This window comes from Psammomys obesus, unplaced genomic scaffold, assembly GCF_907164565.1.
Source record: "Psammomys obesus unplaced genomic scaffold, mPsaObe1.curated_primary_1811, whole genome shotgun sequence".
NCBI classification, from domain to species: domain Eukaryota; kingdom Metazoa; phylum Chordata; class Mammalia; order Rodentia; family Muridae; genus Psammomys; species Psammomys obesus.
The window spans coordinates 12280738-12306462 of NW_026596143.1; the positions used below are offsets into that span (position 1 = coordinate 12280738).

The 25725-nt window shown below is 42.9% G+C and overlaps 1 protein-coding gene across 2 annotated transcripts in view; it reads right to left on the bottom strand.

Annotated features, from left to right (window-relative positions):
- Positions 1-25725, bottom strand: part of Zmat4 (zinc finger matrin-type 4) — a 372312-nt gene that overhangs the window by 121116 nt on the left and 225471 nt on the right. For both annotated transcript variants that reach the window (XM_055593395.1, XM_055593394.1), the window contains exon 5: positions 2310-2537. In XM_055593395.1, the coding sequence (XP_055449370.1) occupies positions 2310-2537 (228 nt within the window). The remainder of the gene's footprint in view (positions 1-2309; positions 2538-25725) is intronic.

Here is a 25725-nt window from a genome sequence, read left to right on the forward strand (position 1 = left end):
AAGGAAGGAAGGAAGGAAGGAAGGAAGGAAGGAAGGAAGGAAGGAAGACCATGATAATAAGCAATAGATAATGTAGTATTTAAAACCATGAGCATGTTATAGGAGAGGAAAAGACTAGCCCATAGAAACACTGCCATCCTTCTATCTTCCTCCATCTTCCTGGTACCATTTTGTTTTGTTCTGTTTTGTTTTGTTTTGTTTTGTTTTTTTGAAACAAGGTTTCTCTCTGTAATGCTGACTATCTTAGAACTCACTCTGTAGACCAGGCTGGCATCATACTCACAGAGATCCTCAGGTCTCTGCCCAAGGCCTGGGATTAAAGGCATGCACCGCAACTGCCAGGCCTCATTTTTGTTTTTTTTTTTTTAAGTTAGGGCAGGCCTATAGTTCTGATGCAGTTTTGTCTTATTAATCAACCATGCTTTAGGATTATGTCGGAAATAGTATGTGCATGTGAATCTTTAAAAGAACGCCGATTTCCCAAGGTCACTTTATTCCTCAACAGTCTGCAATATTGAACATTTGCATAAATATATATCAAAGCATCCGCTTGTGTGAGTGAAAAGGTGGATCCAAGGACAGTGTTCTGTGTGCTACGGAGTCACAGGCAGACAGCGGTACCAAGTCAAAGAGCATCCTTTTGTCTTTCATACCAAAGACAAGCCACTGGAGTGCAAGAGAATCTGACGCCCACGTCATTAAGATGTAGATGCACATAAAAGATGCAATGCAGATAATTCAGACTAGACAAGAAGAATGTGCTGTAGGAATAATCCTTCTTCGTGTCATGGGATCTGGCACAGACAATAAATAAATAAATCCTCATTTTTCCCTTCCAGTGCTCTGTCATGAAAGAGCCACAGAGCAGACTTGTCATCTGCTAGCAATAGCAGCCTTGTGGGGTGGCCCTCAGCCTTGGAGACTTGTCCTCTGTTTACAAGACAAAGACTTCAACACCAGAAGTCCCCCAACCAAACGCCAGTGACTTCAAACCTTTTACAGTGGGAAGCTAGCTGACGTAGTGCATGGAAAGGACCAGTGTGGTTTTTCTGGAAACTGCACAAGAGTTAAGCAAAGCACTGTGTGTCTTTCTTAGCCGCCATTCAAATATTAAGGAAGCATCAGTCTCAACTTCAGCTTTGCAGGTGCAATCTGGGCCCTGAAACTCAGATCCATGCAGCGGTCTATCAATCTTCCAGACCGTGTATGTGTCTGTCTCCTGCTTATGTGTCCTGTGTCCTGGCATACATATGATTTTATTCACATAGCCTTCTCACTTACCAACACACCTAGCTCTCACTCGACTCCTTTTCCTGGGCAATGTCTTTCTCAGTGAACTTAGCTCACAGCACAACCTTTGACCTCCCTTCAGTGATGAAGTCACCCAAGGTCATTTACTGCCAGAAACATCCCTCTTCGGGGTACAACACCAGACTAGGGGACTAAAATTATAGGTTCTTCTTTGCAGATCCAAGTTAAAACCAGGTTGCTGTCTCAAAGTTGGTTGTAAATTTTGGATTTTATGGCCTACAAGTGTTATTATCGATGGTCTCCTGGCCTGCTCATAAAACCACATCTAAAAAGTAATGTAGCAGGCTTAGGTACATAGGATCAATGGCATCATTTTCTGAGAAAATAGCAACACAATACATAGATGAAAATTTGCTGTTTCTACCCTGCCAATATCAGGCTGATAAAAATGTTTAGGTGATCAAAAAAATGCTTAAATGATTATTAAGGATAGAATATCTCACGGAGACTTATAAATTGGTTATGGCCCCTAAAGGAACCCACAGCCCTCGTGGCTACTTTACATTCTCCAAGCCTCTGCCACAGCCTTGGCGACAACCAACTCACAGGAGCTTCAACTTTCCAGCAGCCTAGGGAGACCTGGAGGCAGGAGGCAGAGAATGGCTGCAGGAGGCCACACAGGGCCCAGTATTGCTTCATTTGGCTGGACTGATAATAAGCAGCACACGAGGTTACATAAGGCAGCATTATTGACCTTCAGCTTCTCTTCTGCTTCTCATCCCCAAAAGCATTCACTAGAGGAGGGGCTTAACAGCAAACGGAAAGAAAGGAAAATGGTTCATAGATCCCCATCTTTGATCTGGAAAGCGGTCAATAAAAATATGGAGATAAATACTTTGAAATAAAGATGCTCTTAAAAGCCAAGCTAAAGTCAGCCAGTGCTCGTTTCCTTTCGAACCCATTCCTTTGAGACACTGTCATGTGTTCCTTGAGGGTTAAAGCACTGAGAGCCACCATTCTGCTCCGGGAAAAAACCGACAATGAAGGCACTCTCTTACCTCTTAGCTCCCCGAGATCCAGAGATGTCCCAAGCTGCTCTAGCAAGGCAACCCGTGCTGCATTCTTTTTGTGTTTCTTGCCATCATAATGCTGCTGAGCCATCAATGGGTTATTAAACCAGGCCGCACAGAGACCACAGTATCTGTCTGAGTCTCTTCTTTGGTAGGGAGAGGCGACCACAGGAGCCGTGTCCACCCGAGGGGTCTTAAGTGAACTCAGGGGCGTTGCTGCGGGAGAAAGCAATAGCATATCAGTGCATGTCTGGGCACACTTTCCTTCAGTACTGAGGAATGAGCAGCCCATGCTCAGGATGGCAGGGGCTTTGTCAACACCAGAAAATTAATTGGATACAAACGAGAGTCTCTTATAAAAAAGCACTGAGATCAAAAGTTGCATAGTTTTGTGTCAATGTGTTCAAGAGATAGTCTCTTTGTAAGGAAAAAAAAGTAGTTTTAAAGTCTTGAAGATATGTTCTGTCAATCAACTTGGCGTGTGAAAGACTCTGAATGAGTCAACTGATGGTAAAGTTGAAAGGGCCAACAAACAGAGGCGTTAGCTAGCTGATTTGCATAGTACCAACTAAGGAAACCATGCTAAATATGACAGCTTTCTGTTGGGATAGGCTAGTTCGACCATACCTGCTAATGCTGACTTTGAAAGTACAGTTTCTCTCCCAGAAAGACCAGGCGAGACACTCTCTCGAGCAGATGTTGCTTTATCTAAGCTGAAAGGGCACATATCACTATTTTGAGATTGTACTCCCAGCTATTAATTTAACACATCCCATTGTGAACTTTAGAGTTATTTCTGGCCTAAGGAAAGAATAGAATTGAACTTGAAGGAGTTTACTAATGGAGAGTAAAAATAACTTCTCTATGCTTTCAACATACAAATTGCTTCTTTCCTTACAATGAGTGTGCCTGGAGTTACTGTCCTACTTCTCAGATGATTGACTTCAAAGACAGCAAATGGATGCTATAAAGGTGAGGATGTAGTTATATCGCATGGCACAGGACCAAATACTTAAGCTCCAAGGCCAATGCTCCTTCTGAGACCCCTGGGAACCCATTCATGCTTAGTAAACACAAAAACCAAAGGTCTGCCTCCTCTTTGTTTTATAAAGAATTGCACTGAATTGTAGAAAAAAAAAATACTTCAATCCAAATATTTTGGAGGAAGAAACTGGTGTTCTCTCTCGATGGCTCATTAGGCATAAGCAATTTAACAGCGTCTTCTACAAGTCCCTAATCTCCATGACAAGGATTTGTAGTTGACAAAATCATGACAATTAGGCCATTCTTCCAAGGAAGAGCAACAGCTTGGGACATTAAAGACAAGTTAAAGAACTAATTAATCAATTCCTCAAGCTTCCAAAGTTTTATGGAGACCCTTTCATGTTTGCGTTAAATGACTGATACACAAATACATACTTGCTAGATGACATTTTCGTCCAAGCAGCGCAAGCTCATGACAGTATCTCGGGCAGGCTCCCTTTCATCCTGAGTGCTCATCACAGGTGTAGGTAAGATGAAGCTAAATGGGCCAACCGTGTGGAGAAACTTTGACACATTTAATGTTTTTTAAAAGCCTCCCTGCTGAATTTGGTCAGCTAGAGCCACACAGAAATGAGGCTCAAATGTGGGCCATATGTCTTAGCTGCCATCCGGTATCATTCTGTCACGACTTAGCAACACTAATGAAAGCCACAAATATGCAGTCGTCCTGTCTATGAAGAGATATTTGTCTCCCATCTCAAGGAATTTGCACCTTGCTTCTAAAGCTTCCTGCATCCTTATCAGTTTCTGAAGATACAGAGCTACGTAGCAACAGGAAACAAATCATTAAGCATTCACAGTCTGAATGAATGTTGACTCCTGAAGCACGGCTGTTTCTCTTTAAACTCTAACAGGGAGTTTTGTGGTCATTCTGTTACTTGATACCTGATAGTCTACATCTGGGCAGGAACAGCACATAAGAAAGAATCTGTCAATCAGATAATCGTTCTGACACATGAGAACTGTTTGTGTTGTAGCTTTTTACCGCCCCCTCCTACCCAGATTACACTGTGTTAGCTTGTAAACCTGAAAGGTGAACTTATCTTCCGTTTTGTTTTCCAACCTTCCCCCACCCATCTTAAGCCAGTTCCCATCCTTGTAATGCCTGTGATGGCAAATAAAGGCAGCAGCATGGGAACAGCCCTGAATCAAAGGTAGAGCCTGTCAAATCAAAGGTAGACTTCAGCTCCACTGAGCTGAGTGACTTTCCTGGTTCCTGACATCTTCAGTTTCCAGAAAGCTACACCTCAGGGTCACCTTCTCCTCCTCAGCTGAGACATTTGTGGTTACAGAATCACTATGTAGGGATGAATAGGCTACAGAAATGCTGTCCTTTTCACAGCTTTGACTCCATGCCAAATACAGAAATTAGAGAGGAAGAGCACAGTCTCTCAGTTTTAATAAAATCTGTATGTGCATGGATCACAACACAATGCTTGGCCAAAGTGCATTACCCTAACCAAATAAATACAAAGAAGAATAATGATTATCTCTGAATGAAAACCATCCTTTATATAACATATAATTTTCTTTTCATTTCATACATTATGTATTCTTTCAACTTGTAAGAAAATATCCAATACTGACTTCACCTATCCTCTTAAAACTTAAACACAGAATAGTTAACTACTCAAAGCCCATGTTTTTTTTAAACATTAGATTCATTTAAATCTTAAAATCTTTATACCCAGACTAACCAAACACAGTAAAATATGTGGGGATAGGAAACAGGTTCATAGAGTCTCACTTAGGCCCTCTTCTAACACTGTCCATGTTTCCAGTGTTCCTCTAGTGCTGAGAGCCAAAGCCTTAAGTACTGCTATATCATCCTTTAAAATTACCATAAAATAACCTAGGGTGGTGGCTCAAGCCTTTCATCTCAGCACTTGAGAGGCAGAGACAGGCGGATCTCTTGAGTTTGAGGCCAGCCTGGTTTACAGAGTGAGTTTCAGGACAGCCAGGGCTACACCGAAAAATTCTGTCTCAAAAAAAAAAAAAAACCCAAAAAGGAAAAAAAAAACCATAAACATAAAGAAAAGCTGTCTTAGATCTCCGTGCAAAAGACAGCCCTGTAGCTTAGGCAAGAGCAGCAGTGCTGGCTCTTCTGTAAGTAGTAGGAAAAATTTTCACATGCATCTATTTTTGCATTTTATGAAAACATGGTTCTCAAAAAATAGTAGCTAATATTATCCATTAATGTTCCTAAAGTTGAATGGCAATTTTGACGGTTTTCCCAACGAGACTCTTTGATAGTGAAGAGTTGTGGCCATCACTTGCCTCCCGCTGACCCTTGCCAGCAGGCATGTGGCACCGAGCTGTGTTCTGCCCACAGCTGCACTGTCCTACGGGAGGCTCAGTTCACTTACTGAATGACACCCTGACAACCCAAGAAAGAGCTCTTTCTCCTTCCTCTAACCTCACAACCGTTTCTTCCTCTAAACTTACACCGTTCACTTAGCATTTCTTAAAACCACTTGCAATCTTAGTCATAAATAAATGTGTGTTTGTGGGAATGTGTGTAAGGGAAATGAGGTGATAAGCTTTTACAGATACATCTCTCCTTTAGTATACACCCCAATGATTCTTTGTTGCAATTCGGAAAAAAAAAAAAAAAAGAAAGCTAGGAAAACTCAAGTTTCCTCATGACTCAGGCTATATAACCACTTGCTGTAGGATATACTTCAATGGAATTATTGGCTATTTTCCTGATTCATATACTCATGCCATGTGGTACATGTATCAGAATATGTATTAGTTAGCTTTTATTGCCAACTTGATGCAAACTAGAGTCACCGAGAGAGGGAACCTCAGTTGAGAAATTGTCTCCCTCAGATTGGCCTGTAGCACGTCTATGGGAAATTTTAATTGTTCACTGATGTTGGAGGGCCCAGTTCACTGAGGGCGGTATCACCCCTATGCCCATAGACTCTGGATGTATGAAGCTAGCTGAGCAAGCTACGGAGAGGAAGCCAGGAGGGTGTGTTCCTCCCTGGTTTCTGCTCCAAGCTCCTGCCTTGGGTTTCTGCCCTTGATTTCTTCCATGAAGAATGGTGCTCTCTAAGCTGAAATAAATGTTTTTCCTCCCTAAGCTGCTTTTGGTCATGCTGTGATATCAGCACAATCAAAGGCAAACTAGAACAGTACATATGACAAACCTTGAATTTTCTCATTTTAAAACACTTTTGGCCTAAATGCTTTGGCCAAAAGTCATAGATCTGTAACCACTGAAAAGTAACCCAAATAGGCCTCAGTTCCTCTAAGACTTAAGACAGCTGGAACAAAGCACTAAGTCAGAACTTGACTTAGAAGAGTCACATCCTGGCCTTAAACACACTTTATATCTTCTGCATGCCTTGAACATATTTTTTTTCAGGGAACCGCACCTCAGCAGAAAGTGACAAGGTGAGTTTTCTTCAATAGTAACTGGGAATCATATGCACTTTTGATCCCTTTATGACAAAAGCACCAGCTGATTTTCAACATCTGCACTGCTATCACAATACTGCCTCACTCCACAGCCAGGCATTGCTTGCAACTTTCTCTGCATGAGTGGTGACGGGCTAGGAGTGTGGAAACCAAGTCTTTCAATGAATGAATGAAACAATCAATTAATCAATCAATAAATGGCCATCATTATAAGCAAGTAAATTTAAATAAAACATTTTTTTTCTTCTAAATGATGCCATGAAGTTTCTCAATACAGAGAAACATGGTGTTAAGATAGTCAGGGTACATATAAGCAAGGGGGTGACAAGCTGTTAGAGAAGAGGAATTAACAGTTAAACAGAAAAAAAAAATAGGTAGGTTGAAAGTCACTGTTCTCTAATTTCCATCATTTTGTAGAGTGGCCCATTTATTTTCAGAGACTAAGCATTGTGCATGGCATCCTGGAAGCCTCACTTGGAGCAGGAAGTTGTGTCTCTCCTGATATCCAAACTCCTTCTCTGGCTTCCACTGTGGTTCTCTGATAGTCCCTTCTGGTGATGTGCTTGATTTGATTAAGAGATGTAGCCCATGGCAGTTCAGTGTCCAAGTGGGTTCCATAGTAATGGGAACAGGGACTGCCTCTGACATAATCTGATTGGCCTGCTCTTTGATCACCTCCCCCTGATGGGGGAGCAGCCTTGCCAGGCCACAGAAGATGACAATGCAGCCACTCCTGATGAGATCTGATAGACTAAGATCAGAAGGAAGGAGAGGAAGACCTCCCTTATCAGTGGACTTGGGGAGGGCATGCATGAAGGAGGGAGAGGGAAGGTGGGACTGGGAGGGGAGAAGGGAGGGGCTTATGGGGGGATACAAAGTGAATAAAATATAATTAATAAAATTAAATTAATTTAAATTTAAAAAAAGAAATGCTTCAGACATTAGGGAAAGCATATCAGCATGTCTGTGATGGCGTCCCCAGAGACGCTTAGGCCCTGAGGACTCTGAATGGATTCATCTCTTGGTAGATTCACTGATGGCACTTTGGGGCAGAAGTGAAAAGGAACGGGGTGGGCCATATTGGCAGAGGTTGGGGTGGGGGCTACATGGCCCCTTGATGTATTGCCCCTCATGTCTCCCGTCTTCCAGGAGCAGGAGTCTTCAGCACACCCTCCTCCAGATGATGGTACTCTGCCCAAGAGTTTGGGGGACAAGCAACCATGGAAAGGAGGCTCTGAAACTGTGAGCTAAATAATTCCTCTTCTTAAGTTAGGCATTTTAATCAAAAAGGTTCCGATTATCATAAAATGGCTGATACTGAGAGGCTCTCCGGTTGTGGAACTTTCAGGGCTGAAACAGGACAACCTGCTGTGTCTACCCCTACTTTTGAAGGAAAGGCTGCCTTCATGTCACACTAAGAAGAGAAGGGAATCTGTGAGATGTTTGGGAAAGGTGTTTCAATGAAGCAAACAGAATGTACCACAGATCAGTAAGGGGGCATCAAACGATGGTAAAAGAGAGAGCAACGGGTCATCGCCTGTTCCTATCAATACCCATGGAACACTTTTCTTCAGCACCACACATGATGGCTATGTCCCCTCTCCCTTTCTCTCTCCCCCATCATGTCCTCCTCATGTCTGCCAAGTCCTCTCTCCCCTTCTTAATTTTTATCTCTGCCAATCTTCCTTGCTCTCTCAGTCTTTCTGTCTCTATCACCCTTTCTTTTCATTTCCCACATCCTCTCTCAATTCTTTTCTCTCTCGACCTTTCCCTCTCTATTTGTCTCTCTCACTCTCTGAATCTCAAGCATTACCCCTACTTCCTCTCTTTTCCCTTTCTTAGCCTCACTTCCTCTCAATGCTTTCTAAGTGATGAGCTAACAAAGCACAGGCAGCTCTGACAAAGAACTCATCCCATGGAGATATACCCAGGGACCTGCTTCATTTACAGTATGTGGTTCTCTTGCCTTGGCATTCTTATCCATAATCCCAATCTTTCCCATTTGTGTGTTACCACCATTTTACTTTCTTAGTTTAATTGCCCCAAATTCCTGATGGACCATGGGTGTAATTTGGAATTTAGGAGAGGAACTGTTTAGCACAGAAGGCTCTAGTGAGATGTAGCATGAGAAACAGTCAAGTCCAGATCTCCTGCTCTGTGACCAGCTTCACAGTTATGCTGACTGGTGCCTAGGGACCAATAGGCCAAATGAGCCATTAGGTTGAGCCCAAATGCATGTCTCAGGCAACAGCATCTTCTTGCAGCAGGCATTATTTGAAACTGTGCATTTTTCCCTTAAAGGAAATTGATTTCCAGTGCTTATGATGGACTGTCTTTCCTCTTTCTTAACTCAGATTAATGACAGTAGTAATTCTTCAGCAATGGGCACATTTTCCACCTAAGTACTGTAGACGGTACATCTGACTGGATCATTAAGCGCTGACTGCAGACACAGCTGCAGTGTAAATCTGCAGCTTCATTGCCAAGCTATCCTGATCCTTCTGCAGGCACCTGTCATGGCTCTGGGCCACCATGCGGGGACCCACTGGTACTCAGGTCCTTTTCACGCTGTTTGATGCATGTGTGATAAAAGAAAGAAGGAAGAGGGAACTATGGACTTCTGCTCACACTTACTTGGGGGGTTTGTGCTTTAATAAATATCTTCTGAAAGCTAAATTTGAAAGCTTTGAGAATTTCAGCAGTCACTGAGCTAACAAAGAAGGTGCATTCATCATGATGTCAGGATCCATATTATGAAATTCCACTATTGCAATAGGAAATAAAACAATATGACCATGTTTTAAGAAAGTATTAAGTGACCTACAGAGATGCTCAGGATAAAACACATATTAAAGGATCGGGTTTATATTGTGCACAGGGTATAAAACCAAATCACTCATGAAATGCTATGTACACACACACCATAAAACTATGTACAAATGTGTAAGGGTATAAATCGAAATCTTAGCAATGCTTGTTTCTACTGTGGATTATGAATTTTTTTTAAATATTCATGTATATGTATTCATTGGTGCAAAGGCAAGCGTTTTTATTCTATAATTTATGTGGAGGCTGCATTTCATGCTACCATGTTTTAGTCTAAAGCCTGGGAAAACGTGGCTCTAGAGACTTATGGCACCGCGAGCAGGTCTTAAATCTCAGAAGATTTCATTTGCAATGATTTCTTTATTAATTTGTTGTTGATTTTCCTGGAAATAAGATGGAAGAAAGGTAGCGTGGCCAGCATATAATGGAATAGTACCTGCATCTTCTGCTTTCCCAGAAGGCCCAGAGGAGAAAAGCAGTTTTCACAATATTTTTTAAAACCGAAAAGGAGCCTAATTATTTAGATAAAGTTAAGTACCTCTCCTCTTCTCACAGGAGAGACCCCGAAGTAAATTCTTTTCCCCATGCCATGAGAGAGACAAAGACAAAAAAATAATAATAATAAGCCTCTCATACTATTCTATAAATTAAACACTATAGTATGTGATGTTTCAGGCTATACCTCATTGTGTGTTTCCTAAGAACATGGACGATGGCTTCGCAGAACTGCCTTTCTAATTCAGTTGTATGTCAACATTCTTAGCATACTCAGCCTGCTAACAGGGCTTGCTTCCTCAGCCATCTTCACGCATATGTCAGTAGTCATAGATCACTGGTTTTCATTAATACAGAATAATTCCCTCCAGTTTCAGTCGCTGATTAGGATATCTGAAGTATGCCTGTGCTCCTCAGCATCTTCATCTCTGAAAAATAGGCTATTACACAGAACTGTAGAGGGGATGAAAAGCCTTTTATAACTTCCTCATACTAACAAGAATTCAGAATGTAAATTCCACAGGACAAGGCTTATTATCTGTTTGTTCACTGATCCATCTCAGGTGCCAAGAACTGGGCCTGCACACGGTATGGCCTCGTTAAAGGAGGAAAAAGATTCAGTCTCTATAACTCAGTTTACATCCGAGAAAGAACCATGAATTACTCATGGCATCCCCTCCTCCTCAGCTTGGTAATAATGGCTGCTGTTGAACAGGACTGTCTGTAGACTGCTTGGAAAACATGTTTCTCTCAGAGCAGGTATCACAACAGGCTTCCTACACACTCCACTAGGGGAAACGTGTCTTTGGCAGTGGCTATAGTTCCCAAACCCTTGGTGGAGTTGACCTGAGATAACACAAGGAACTCATACAAAATCCATAAAGGGTGTTAAAATCTGAAGACAGTAAAGTCCTCTGGATCCCACAGGAGCCACTGGCTCAAGGTTACCCACGTGTTTACTATTAGATGCCACATTCCTTGCAATCATTTCCTATTTTTGTGAACCTGGATGTTTGGATGTTTCTGACCAATGGGGAGGTGTCAATGTTTGTTGTCAGAGTTTGTGATACTATACAGTGCCCAGCAGACAAAATAAGTCTTCATTAGTCAGAAAGGTTATTTAAAAATACAATGAAAAGATTAAGTTTCTCTCATTTGGTTTGTATTATGTTTTCAAATGGCCAAGCGATTAAAACAGACATTTTCAATCACTTGGATCTAACTCTTTAGTTAATGTATCTGAAATATTACTATTTCTTCTGACCTGAGGGCACAGTGGGAAAATTCTGAAGACACCTATGGCAGCATAACTTCAGATACATTAAGCATCCTAACAATGTACCCGTTTTTCCTCTATGGTGGTGTGGGATAAACTTCTGAGAGCCCAGATCTCCCAATGTGTTAAATGTTTCGCTACAACCGTGTATCTTAGCACATTTAGAATACATATTTTTTTTTTGAGACTGTTTACCTTCCCGTTTTAAAAGGGGCACTTTATGGTGCTTCTTGACATGTCTGGATGGCCAGCACTATTACTCTTTCAATTTGGAGCCATTATTAATTCCATGTAGGGTCATTTGAACATAAGCACTGTGATACCATGAGAGTCTACCTGATGTCTATGGTTGCTAAGTAGCAAACAGAGGTAGCATATCCAGCTTTGATACACTGTACCAAAGAGTGATTGACATCCTGAGCAGGACAGGGTTAGACAAAAGATTTCATCACTCCGTTCTAAATGGCACACAATGTGGAATTTGTGAATCGTATAATTCTAGAAATTCTCCTGAATATTTTTGAATTCGTTAAAAAAAGAAAAAGAAGTGAAATCATATGTAAGGGTGATCTGTTGCTAATTGCTTGGGCAGGAGTTAACAAAAACACCTGTTAACCGGATACCTCTAGACTTGATGACAGCTCCTAACATTAGATCCCTTACCCGGCACGGGCAAGAGGCAGCCTTCAAGACAGATGCAACGGAGTTGCTGAGAGGAACCGGGCACCTCACCACCTCCCAACACCTGTTCCCAGAAAGTGCTCTGAGCCAGACACATTGCCTAGGTCACAGAAACCGAGGCCAGAGCAGCGGGAGGACTGTGCAGCTGACACCTGGCTCGGGCACTGGCACCAGCCGGGGGCCCCGTTACTCTGTCAGCGCTTCCACTCCACCCACCACACCCCACCCCTCTGGAGGAGGAAATCATTTACTTGTCCTCCAGCATCAGCTTCTTCAACTGGAGAAGCCGCTTCCCCGATCATTTCTTATAGCCCATGAATATTTATAGAGGAATCAGAGACGAGAACAGTGATCAGTGCTGGAAGCGTGGCCGAGATAAAGCACCACTCCTAAATCTGGAGAATGAGAGAAGCAGGCGCAGCCCGGGGCCAGGAAAGGCAGAACATTTGGAAGTCCTGTTGGGAAGGGAGCCTGACCTTGTTCTCTCCGAGAACTCCCACATCCACATCTGCCGTTTGTTTGTTTGATTTTTGCCCATACCACCCCCCCCTACACGGAAGGGGTTTCCTGGTTTCTCTCTAACTTCAGTATGAGATTCCTCGTGTATGTACTCTGAAATTAGCGTTGACTTCCATACTCTGTGATTTTCAGGTTGTGAAAATTGACCCCGCTTTGTATTAAAAGCACAATATTAGGCCAGGCGGTGGTGGCATAAGCCTTTAATTCCAGTACCCGGGAGGCAGAGACAGAGGCAGTCGGATCTCTGAGTTCCAGGTCAACCTAGTCTACAGAGTGCCGGGACGCCAACGGCTATACAGAGAGACTCTGCCTCAAGAACAAAACAAAACAACAACAACAAAAACAATTACCAAAAGCACAACATTAACGGTGTGTGCATAGCGCTTGTATCTATTCGCAGATAATCCACGGGTAAAGTATTCCTCCTTAACTGCTATCTGCATACAAACAAACACCGGAGTTGATGTTATCCTGACTGGGCTCTATGAAACTGCAAAGCACCTCTAGAACTTCACGAGATCACGTGGCACAGATGAGCTGCTGCACTCTAGCATGTGCCAGGTTTCTTCCAACATTTATGCCAGGAGCAGTCAGGGTGTTAGGTGCTGAGTTCCCCTGGTCTCTGAGAATATGAAGCCTCAGGTTTTATATCATTGTTTTTCCAATTGAGCAGTAAGGTTGCTGAACAGAAGGTAAGTGCAAATTAGGAAGAAGTTTTTAGGCCCTGCAAGTCTCTCCAGATAAATGTTGGAAAATCATTAAGTTAGCTCACTCCCCAGAGGACCTACACAAAGCATACATTGCCAAGTGAATTAGCCATTGCCATTAATTTCACTACGGCTTCATCAGCACACAGCACTACTGCTACACGGAAATGACGGGTTGAATACATGAGAGTGTAAATAATTTCTTTTGATGAGGCTGCCCAGGCCAAGGACAGGCAGTGAGAGAGCAGCTAGTTCAAATCTGCTCCCTAGCATGTGCCTCCACCACAAATACACTTCTCAGGTCATTCTCCAACCAAGAGATGGAAGTCTGTATTCTGCAAAAGTCTCAGGTAATTTGTATGCAAATTTGAATTTAGAAAATTAGGATAAAGGACTGGGGTGAGAGTCCACAAAAGTAAGCCTTACAGCTTTGTAGGTGCCTCTCCGGTGCCTTAAAAGCTGGCAACAGACCCAATGGGGGACAGTCTATGGCATGGACACACTTTCACAGCCACCTTTCCAAGCATGACGGTCCATTACTCCATACACATCACAACTGGCACTGTGTTCCACACCAGGCACAAAGCACACCTCATGAACTTCAGTGCCAGAATGGACATATTTTGACCCAATTTCCAAGAACTAGTTTTGATTAAAAGTCTATGTGCTTCCTAAGAAAAAGAAAAACATGAAGTATTTGTAATAAAATCTCACTAGGTTCAAATCACAGCTTTACATAAGTTGGCTTTATATGCCTTCCTGTGCAGATTCTGCGACTGTTTTAGCCACACTGGAACCCAAACCTCCTCACTGCTCATGTTCTTTCCATAGTTAAGCAGTGCCATCTCTCCAGAAGGGGGCTGAGCCAGCAAAGGCCAGGGCTGTGTGAGGGTGAGTGTCCTGAAACTGGCCACAGTATTGTTGTTATTACAGAGATCCGAGTCTCTCCCAAAGCTGAACAAGATAGCTGATAGGATATAGGGAGGGTCTGTAGGAGCCAGAGAGATGATGTACAAAGGAAAGGCAGGTGCACATATGGGGCTGAAGATTTAAACCTACTTAGAAGAAGAGAGGCTGAAGTACAACTTACAAATACTTGAGACACACCGGAGATGAGGGAATTTGACCTCATTGGCCATCTATTTTCCAAAGTGGCTGGAAAGAGGGAAGCTGAGCGGGCCAGGAACAGCAGGTCTTCAGAAGAGACATAGTTAATGGCCCTTGATGCTAAGGCACCTGCACTGTAGCTGGTAACTAAAGCAGGGGTGACACATCAGCACAGTTGTTTCCAGTGGAACCCTGAAACACCATCACAGCAAGCAAGCTGTGGGATGCAAATGAAATGGAATCTCTCTAGAAACAAGTGGATAAAGTGGGATTTTGTGAGTTGTTTACCCTATCTCTGGATGAGACATAAACACGTTGAAAAGCAAAATTCTTAAATATAAAACAGCAGGATTCACAAAAACATGTGAATTAACCTCCCCCTTTGTATTAAAAAAAAAAGTATGTAGTAAAAGGCTTTTACACCTAGACTTAACTTCCCCTTAGCTCTCTATAGGGATTAGATTTACTGACTGGAAGTGGAAAGTCCAGGCCTTTAGATCTTAGCTGCTGCACTGGTGGAAAGCAAAATAAAGAGGCTGATGATTAGCAGTTTATATTAATCAAGGTATAATCACGGGAAAAGCTGAAGGGTGGATTTCAGCATGCGCCTACTTCTCAGGCAAGTGATCTCAACAGGCAGCAATCTGGTGGCAATCAACCCTACCGTCTGACTGCTTCTAATGCTCCCCCTGACTTCCCAGTGTTGAGGCCTTTGCTCAAAATTCCTAGATCCTGCCTGGAGCCATCCCTAACTAACAATAAAAATTGCAGCCTGAAAAGGGGATTGAAAAGGCTTAGTAGGGCCCCCTTAATCTCTCCTTTGTAACTCATAATACAACAAAATGCTCTAGAAAATCTTAGGTACATTTAAAGCCGTCTATTCCCATGCACTCAACAGACAAGTGGAATCACTTAGCAGGAAATCCACTGGAGAAGCAGTTTCTTTGAAAGGTATCCCAGTTAAGAAGAAGAAAACAAACTGTAAGCCTCTGTTTTCCTGACTCACTTCATAAAAATTAATGCATTTTTGGCTATATTCTAATCACAAAACTAAAACCAGAAGTCTGGCTTGCCTACACCAGGATGCAGTGAACCTTATATTTATGATGAGAGGGGCAGGGATATGAATGTCTTACATCTCCCGTAAGAAAAGGCATTGGCTTTGTAGGGACAAGAGAGGAAAGGCAGGGTCCTACGTAGCAAGAGGCTTCTGGGCAGCTTGAGAATAGTTCAGAGCAGCTATACAGGGCTCTTCAGAAATGTGTTTCAAAAATCCGTGGTCTTGTCTTCCAGAGCTTAGCATGCAGAGGCTAACACCCTCAGTTCAAGGCCTGCTGAGGAAAAAAAAAACCAAAACAGGAGATAGAGAGACCCACTTCTGAGGAGGATGTGCTGGGCATCCTGTTGAGGGCAAGTGCCCAACAGCATCCTGGTGGCCAGTGATGTAATCACAAGCAGTCCAGGCTTAGAGGCAGAGATATATTGAGTATATTCATAGGTCTCTTCTGTAGCCATGAAGAGAGAGGAGGAACCTCAGGCACTGATGGGAGCTGGTCAGAGAAAACTTAAATCTATTTTATAAATACAAAGCAATACAGTGCTTACTTATTCCAGCAAAGTACCTGTTAGGTATGCTTATAAAACACAGAGGAAACACAGGTTTTTTTAAGACTGGGGTTCAAGATCTGGCTATTTCCAGAAATAAGAATGTTCAGGATGACCAATGCTCATTATTTCCGGTGTGATGCCTGCTTCACGATCACCTTCTTAGTTTCATAGAGTGGACATGGTCTGGGCTCTTACCTCAGCCAGCTGAATGACAGTTGCTGCCAGTTTCACCTGAGTAGCAATGCACTCCCTCTGTGGGTACATCCTAAGACCGACCACCACTGGCACTGACAGTTCCAGGATAAGCACAGCAAACTGATCATTTCACTCTTGCGTTGTACTACTTCATAGAAATGGTAAGGGACTCTTTCAGCTCTATCCAAAGGACTGCCTAAGTCCTCCATGGTCCTAAATCCCTCTTGACTACCCAAAAGAGAGATGTTAGGTTCAGAGCAGTTTAAAGGATGTGTGAGTATCACTTAAGACAGTATTTGCATGGTAGTCAACATTCATGTGTTAACTATCATCCCTAACAAGATATTATTTACTGAGTCTTCAAATGACAGGCAATTAAACTCCTTAGCCTTATGGGAAAATCCTCTACTGAGTCAGAAGGCAGGCAAAACGTCTATCACCTCTCTGTTTGCAGCTATGTTTTACAGTGAGGACATCTGGGCTGGAGGTTAAGTCACCTGTTTTAGACAACAAGTGACCTAGGATTTACAAGGACCTGGCATCACTTCTTCTGTTCTTGTATACAAACACACAGTGCTTATTAAGATAAATGCTGACATGGACAGCCTTTCTTCCTCATACTAACTCACAAAACTTTGTGTGTGTTCACTTCTTTGACATCTTATTTCCACTCTCAACCACTGGCAAAGTGAGTAATTTAAAAAAAATACGGAATTATTTATATATGAGAGGATTGAATTTCTACATTTGGCCTTGAAGGGGAAAGGGACAGTAGTTGTGGTGTTAAAACCCTAATTCTTGCCAATCCTTGATCTTGTATCTTTAGCTAAAATGCAAGAAGCCAGCAAACTGGATCTAGTCACTGTCCCAAACCTACTGTGGTCCAAAGGACAAAAGTCATGGCCAAAAGACCTCAACTCATCTCTCTCACAGGGCTGACACATGTAAGTCCTAGTGACCAGGGAGTGGTCCAAAACTGAGTGTGTGCTTCCTTCTTCAAAAGGATGCCCTGAAGGGATAATTACAAGAGCAGAGAAGAGTTTCTGCTGCCTACCACCTGCACCTCCTGGCCAGCTGATTCCATCCCTCTAAGCTTCAGGTCCCAGAAAAGGAAAATGAGATGATTTGCAATTCTACAAAGCTATTTCTTGTATTTGTGCACAGCTATGAAAACAGGTATCGAGACAGATTATGCCAAGCAATCTAAGCAACCTGAATCAGAGGATAGAGCCGTGGTGGTATATAAAATCTTATATGCAAATAGGAGGTGTGGATGAAACCCAGGGTGCATACATTATTCAACACTTGAATTTATGTAACTTTCAAACAGACCTAGAATACCCTGATCTTTATTCAGTCTACAGAGAACTCAAGTAAGCAAGTCTGTGTCTGGCATGGAAATTCATGGAAGATTCCTGAAGCTCTGTCTCATTTTCCCCAGAGGATGAAGATGAAGATGAATACACAGTCAATACACTTACATACACCAAAGCTGAGTGGCCAAGGCCATAGCTGATCGTTCCCATTCCTGTACTGTTCACTGTCACTACAAATGAAAAATGATCCATTGCCAGACTATCTGACCTTGTGACTATGTTGTCCCTGACTGATCCCCTCATGAAAGCCCCAGAGTTGAATTGATGTGTTCCAGAAGCAAGTCAAAATCAGCAACTCCTTCCATGAAGTATTACTGCTAAAGAGCAGAGCAAAGTTCTGGAGCCTGCTATCCTTCCAGCCTTTGCTTTTCAATCTTGACTATGCAGAATGCAAGTAACTCCCTGCCAGGTCTCTACTTCTTCTTCAGTAAGATGCTCCTAATAATAAGACGTTACTATGCTTTATGCATGACAGAACATGAAGACTTTGTGAAACAATGAGTGTGATGTTTCTGATATGATGGCTTTACAATTACCTGCATTGGTTCCTGGTTTTATTATTAAGCTACAGTCAGTCGACTCAGCTCCGTACAGTTTCACCATACTTACTTGTTTGTTTTTTTTAATGTTAGTCTTTATTTCATTGCAGAGGGATGAACAGACATTTTGAAGCTTAATGTTTAGAAATGAATACAGTGTGATTTTTGCTGTCTATATGGACTGTGTAGTCAATTCTTGTTATTCACTGTAGTTTTTTTTTTTTTAAAATTATGGCCAGGAATATTGAACAGCGAGTGATGAGCTACTGCTATCAGAGGAAGCTCATGAGGTTGGGGTCGCATTTTGGTCAATGGATCAACACACAAGTCTTGTGTACTTGCTTATGATACATTACTTAACGTACATGGTGAGTCCATGGCCAGCTGTGTTCTAACAAAGGTTTGAAAGTACCTGAGCCACCAGAACCCACAGAGGAAGACACAGTTGTCAGTCCTGATGAGATCTGATAGACTAGGGTCAGATGGAAGGGGAGGACGACATCCCTTATCATTGGACTGGGGGCGGGGCATAGGAGAAGATAAAGGAGGGAATGGGGGAGGTGGGTACAGCTTGGATACAAAGTGAATAAACTGTAATTAATAAAAATAAAATCAAAATAAAAAACTAACAACAACAACAAAAGAAAATACCTGAGCTATTACATGTATTCTTTTGCATGAGGTCATGTCCACCTGCTTGCCTTAGGGACACTAAACAACTCGTCAGTTAAAACCCTTGGGACACTTATGAATGGCAGAGTCAGTGAGAAAAATCATAGGCAAAAGGCTTCACCCCTCCCTAGAAAGCAAAAGGATGCTGCTAAGAGGGTGAGAGCCGGCACCTGCAGCCTAGAGGGTTGCTTTGTTCAGCTTCCGTGTGGACCTTTCCCATGAGGATGACTCAGATCTCTCCTGGTTCTGTCCATGTGTGGGAGTCACTACATGGTGCTCAGGAAAGCCAATGCATGACTTGGTAAGCGTTGATATGTACGCCAATATACGCCAATATTTATACAGAACAAAGTATTTACAAAGTACTTACGATGGGCACTACACCAGGCTTTTCTGTATGTATTGTCTGCCTTATTGTGCTCCGTCTGTAATGTATTTGAGGACCGGTATGCAAACAAAACGGATGTAAGCTTACATAGAATGCTTAAAATTTAAAACCGGGTCTGCCTTCAGAGGCTGTATTTGTGTCTTGGATTCCTATTCATACCATCGATTTATCAGGAAATGCCTTTTGTAAAACCAAGAGCATGAGAAAGCAGGTTCACCAGTGTCTTTGAAGTTTAACCAAGACTATTCACCTGAAAATGAAGCCATAAATATTTAAACGCCTGTCATCATTCTAATGTTTGCTCCCAATTTTAGACATGCAACAATGTGCCAAAAACCATAGCAAGCACCACAGCAAGATTGTGGAGGCAACACCATGATCCCTACTAAGCATGTCTCAGGACTCGTCTGCCAGGATTTTCCAGTATATTAAGACAGGTACAGCAATACAGCAACTTCAAAAATGAAAGAAAGGTTATTGCAAGCTTTAGTGTCATTACTGTCAGGCTAATGATGTTTGGGAATTATATAAAACACTCGGCTCACGATCTACTTTTTCTGTGAGTGATAGATGCATTCATAAAAGCTTCCAGGTGAAACAAGAACCCGAAGGGACAATGCATCAGCAGGATAGATTAGGCTCTTCAGTAACAGCAACACTCGACTCCAGAGTATCGCACTAAAGGCTTGCTTCTTGTTCTTGCATTTTGTAGCCCAGCCTTAAAATGATGGCTATATTACCCCTACTCACAAGCAACTTAATGTCTGCGGTAGGAGGTAAGTGGGGTTCATATAGGCAACGTGTTTGCCACATGCGTTAACAAACCCTCCTATTTGAGATACAACACCGCTAGCCACTCAGATTCTGTATTCACAATCTAAGCTTTTCACTTCCATTTACAGGGGAACATGGAAAATACAGTAAAGATGCCTTTCTAGGTTTCAAGTTCCCGATTTCATTCTTCTTTCCTCTAGAAGTATTTTAATCATATTTTTTCACTTCTTGAATTTATAATATAATTGCATCACTTACCTGTTTCCCTTTCCTCCCTCTAACCCTTTCCAAATATCCACTCTTGTTCTCCCTCAAATTAATGGACTCATTTTCTTCTTCAATTGTTGATATATACAGATATATTATGTATAGCTGCATTATATATACATATGTGTGTGTATATATACACATACATACATGACATTATATAGACAGAGAGAACACTATCACAGAGCTGCCTTTCCACACCATGCTTGGCTATTTTGGCTCATCTCTCTGCATACCAGCCTGTACTTTAACTCAGACTTGTCATCATGAAGGAACTAAAGTTTATAGACCAACTGGCAAAATAAATTAGCCCATTGGATTCACCTTGGACAGCGAACAATAGAACAGCTTATGTGCAAAATTACATGTCCCAGAGAAAAGTTCGGAACAGAGTAAATAAAAATAGCTGTGTTTCGGGAATGGACAGAACCATTTATGGTGTTCTAATAATGTGGCAGAGGTATTGTCTGATTATGTTAATCGGCTTCGATCATCATTATGGCAAAGAAAAGGAGATACAGGAAAGCTAAATCCTCCACTAATAATGACGGGGACTTAGCCATGGCTTTTGCAAAGTATTCTCTGAGATTTTCAGGAGTCAGGAGGGACCTCAAAGACTAGTGGTGTCCTGTAGAGGATTTAGAAGGCTTCGAGGTACTTAGATACACAACAGGACGTGTGAGGAGCACGTCAGATGTGGAGCAGGGAAGGCACATTCAGGAGCGGGGATTCAGAAGCTGTCCGTCATATTTGAGAATGCATGTTAACAAACAAAGGGAAAATGGCAGCCAACGCAGAGGACTTGTGGCCAGTCTTCGCTGCTAGGGAGACCAGCATGTATACGATCAGAAAAGCAGTTGCCAATGGCTATATGTGGGGGGGTGCGCGCAACTATACGGAAGAGATACGGTATATTCCAAATGAAGATGCACCTCCAGCTCCTCCAGCATGCACCGCCCACAGTCATGGCTGCCCATAGGCTGCGTCTGGTCTGTGGCTTCCAAGACAACATGTGCTTTGTACATAAGGGCAACAACTCAGCTACTTTTTAGGCCAATTATCAGTTCCCCACTGTGCTCATGACAAATTATCACATATTTAATGGCTTCTATAACATACATTTGTAACTTTACCATTTCACAGGTCAGGTACATGAAACGGACCTCACTGGCTAAAAGCTACACTGCCAGAACTACACACTGTAGGCAATCCCAGAAAATAACTCTTGCCTTCCCCAGCTCCGCCAGCACCAGAAGACTTGTGGAGGAACCCTCTGCCCCCACTGAATCAGTCTGATGGAACCTTGCCTCTCTCTTTCACTTTGGAATACATTTGTGATTATATTGGATCTACCTGGATCCTCCACAATAATCTCCTAGCTTTAAAGTTGATGAACTAACCCTTGTAATTCCACCTGAAACTTTGGCTCCCCCTGTCACATAACCTATCTACGTTCCTGAGAAACCTCTTTTGAGATTGTTTTGTTTTTTTTTTTTTTTTTTACCTGCAGCAGCCCGGGATCATGCTCCAACAATGTCAGACCTGATGCCATCTACCTGGCCTCTTGGAACTTGTGTAGCACAGATATAGGCTCAATGTAGCAGGAAAGACTGTTTCTATAGGAGGTCAAGAGGAAGCCATCGTGCAGCTCACAGCCTGGAAGATGTCTCTGGACTGCTTGGTATTTACCCTGTAGCACAGGCAGGGGATGATTGTCTACTGTGTGACCTCTGAACTTGGGTATCAAGGTTCCAGCTCTTTAATCACTGTTCTTACTCTGATAACAGAGATAGTTCTATATTCCTGAGACACAGACCCTCTTTGGAGTCCTAATCCTGATGTCTCATTCCTTATTTCAGCCTGAGTTTCTGTCTTTAAAAACTACTCGCCATTGCTTCCACTTGCTAGTCCAAGGTTTTAACTCCTGTGTGCTGACTGTGTCTCTTGTCTCCTGAGAGGCTTACTTACTGTCCAGGCCATAATTGCCTTTTAGGTACCATGTCCCTCCCTGTCCTTAAGTCCTCGGTCACTGTTTCCATGCCCACCAGAAATGCCTCCCCCTTCCCAGAAGCTCCAATTGGCAGATCCTGCCTCAGCCCACAGAAACACAGCTCGGAAAGTCTTGTCCTACGAGATTCAATTCAGTGGCTTTTTTTGTTCTAGACAAGGTTGCAGAAAAACAAATCAGAGGCTCTGAGAGTGGAAGGGAACCAAGCCCTTCCCTTGCAAGAACTCTGCCAGAACAGTGAGAAATATGCAAATATATGCACAACAGTAGAACAAAACAACAGATGAGAAGGCTGGAGCCGGGGAGGAAAATGTACCGACCAGAAAATATAAAACTGATTCCGGCAGTACTGCACCTGAGCTCCCATCCCTCAGTCCCTAGGTCAGTGTTCTCTTCGGCCTGTCCAGTCAGTGGGTTTACCTGCAGGTGGGGGATTATGTGGTTTAGAGGCCATGAGAAGTCATCTAAGCTCAGCACTAATGGTGATGGAACCCCAGCTGTGAATGCCCCAGGAAGCAGCCAGCAGACCCTGCATTAACAGCTCCCATACTGGCACTCTGCCTAGGAGCCTCTCTGCAGACTTCCCCATCTTGAGCTCCCGCCCAACGCCCTGATGCTCTGCCTACTCTCTGGTTAGATCTGTTGCTCTCAGTCACATGAACAAACACGCATATGCACACAAAACACATGCTCCACAATTATAACTCTTTCCTAGGATGGCTTCTAAAAGACCTCCCCCAAACTGGTATATTTTATATACTAAACAGCCCCAATTTCTTTATTCATCTACCAAGAAGAGAATTTTCATGGCATTCTTTTCTTATAGTTTGGACCCTAAATTCTTCCAAAGACCCATGCACCTGGCACTCATAAGAAGTGATAGGAGCTAGTGAGAAATCTTCAGGTTATTAGGTATGCAGCTTTGAATGACACAGTGGGATTTTTGGAAGGATTCACTTCCATGCCGTTAGAAGGACACTTCTTTTTTTTATATAATTTTTATTTTTTTATATTAAACACAGGTTATTCACTTTGTATCCCAGCCGTAGCTCCCTCCCTCATTCCCTCCCAATCCCACCCTCCCTCCCTCATCTCCTCCCTGCCCCTTTCCAAGTCCGCTGATAGGGGAGGTCCTCCTCCCCTTCTATCTGACTGTGGCTTATCAGGTCTAGAAGGACACATCTGCAGTGATGCCTAACGTCCATTTTAGGTCGAGGCCTAAAAGCAATGTGACTTTCAAGTCATAGATTAAAACCCCAAACCTGGGATCCCAAACATTGGGGGCCCCCTACCAGCCCCTGCAAACATTGCAAATCATACACAAAGCGCTTAAGCTGTAAGAGACCAAATTCAGCCTAGATTTAGAATTCAGTAACAGCCACTCACAATTGTTTCAGTCCTTTGGGACCCGGCTCTTAGACAAATCTCAGGATGCTGGTTACACTATGAGCATACCCCATCTCCTTCACTGTCCCAGCTTCCCAGGGCTCTGCCACAACCCATCAATCAAATCAGTGAACCTCTGTGACTCAGATGCACAAAACAGCATCCAGCGAGAAACAGGCAGAAGAAGGAGCCCGAAGGGTAGATAGTGATTGGGAATCACCTGTTCATTCAAATCTTTCCCCCCTAAGATTCTCTTTTCTATAAGGGATGAGGGGGAGTCATGAAAAGTTTCAAATATCATCAACTTTTTTTCTTTTTACTTTTAATATCATCATCATTGTTTTTAATTGAATACTGTCTGTATGCTTTCTGAGGGGCTAGTTGTAAATTAAAATGTCATTGTTCTGTTGCTATAGTGATAGTTATTGGAAACAGCCTTCTACTCTCTGGCCTCTCTTTGCACAGCCTGGAGTTACTGCAAATGACATGATATGGCAGCATATGACAGCCTTCCCATCTGGGCAAGATCTGCACCCCAAGTTCTTTGGCCCAATGGCCATGTGTTGGCCCAGCATCCCTCCTTGCGCTTTTATCTTCACAGCTGTATCCAGGTAGAGATTCTAAGACACAAACTAAGGAGATGTGGAGCTGGTTTGTGTTCCAGTGGGTTGGTCATGCACTTCAGAAGTTCTAGCAAAGATGTTCTCATCTGAACAAGGCAACTCAAAGGGCAGCGGGTCCCACAGAGTGCTCAAACGATGTCTGATCCAAGTCCAGATGCAGGTGGGAAAAAGAGTGATTCACAGGTCCTGACCATTCTTCATCAGAGCAAATAGCACAGAGAAGCACTGAGCTCTGCTCCAATTATGCCTACCCAGGAATCACTGGAGTTTGAGAGGCCGTGGCACACAGCATGGCAGCATAGGAGGCATGCCTAAGCAGGGAATTGCTTCTCTCTGGCACCATGATTCAGTTCACTGGGTTTTACATTGTCAGTTTTTTTTTTAACCCCGTTTGTTTTCATTACAGATAGAATTTCAAGACAGTTAATCTGATTGGGCAGTATTAGTCCATCTATACATGGGCACAGGGAAGTCTCAGGACTGACACTTCTCAAAACTGCTGCTGGCAAAGGCTTTGGTCTGCAAGGAAAGGCAATGCTATGCCAGGCAAGGGACCCATAGCAACTCCAAATGCCCTGGCTTGAGTCTTCTCCACCTTCAAGGTTTTTGCCCTTGGGGTAACTGGGTTTCTGCTTTAGACCACACCCCAACCAATTCTAAAAGCTGGAGACCAAGGTCTTGTTCTGTTTCCTATGCTGTTTGTCGAACCTGGTAACTGTTTCTTAACTGATGGATGGTTACCCATGGTCCTCCTGATGGGCATCCCTTCTATTTTCCCCAAACCTTAGGACTGCATCCAAAGTCCTGCTGCCAATTGCTTCAGGTGTCTTCCTTGATCACTCAAGTTTTCTGTAGCCACCCTAGCACGCTACCCTTTGTCCCATCCATGTCTGAACCTTTATCCTGGGCCACTCCTCCCACTGGCTGCTTCTGTATGTTTGTGTGCTCAATGGCTGGTACAGCCGCAAGCCTTCAGATCAGTTTAGCTTCTAAGGACTCCAATTTTGTCTGTGGTTGCCACCATCCAAGAATCATTCTGCTCAAAGTAGATGGATGATGTTATGTCGAGGAAGGAAAATGGTTGAGAAAGAGTCTAGGATATGGCAATTAGATTTCCCTGACCTCGAGTGGAAGCTTCAAGCTGATAGTGTAATCTATCGTTTCCTAATCCCATTGCCTAACAAGTTCCCTGATTTCTGCAACCTCAAGGGCTAAATCAGCACCGTGGACAGCAAAAGCCAAGACACTGAATAAGGGAATACTTAAAAGGTTCTGAATTTTGTCTCTGGAATACCTGTATCCATATGCTGTGTGTGTGTGTGTGTGTGTGTGTGCACGCGTGCGCGCGTGTGTGTTTACTGTTTTGTTGTATTTGTTTATGTGGGGGATATGCTTGCCATAATTTATGTGAAGAGCTTTACAATTAAACTTTACAATGCATGTAAAGTTTAAATTCTCTCTTTCCACCATAGAGGCTCAGAGCATCA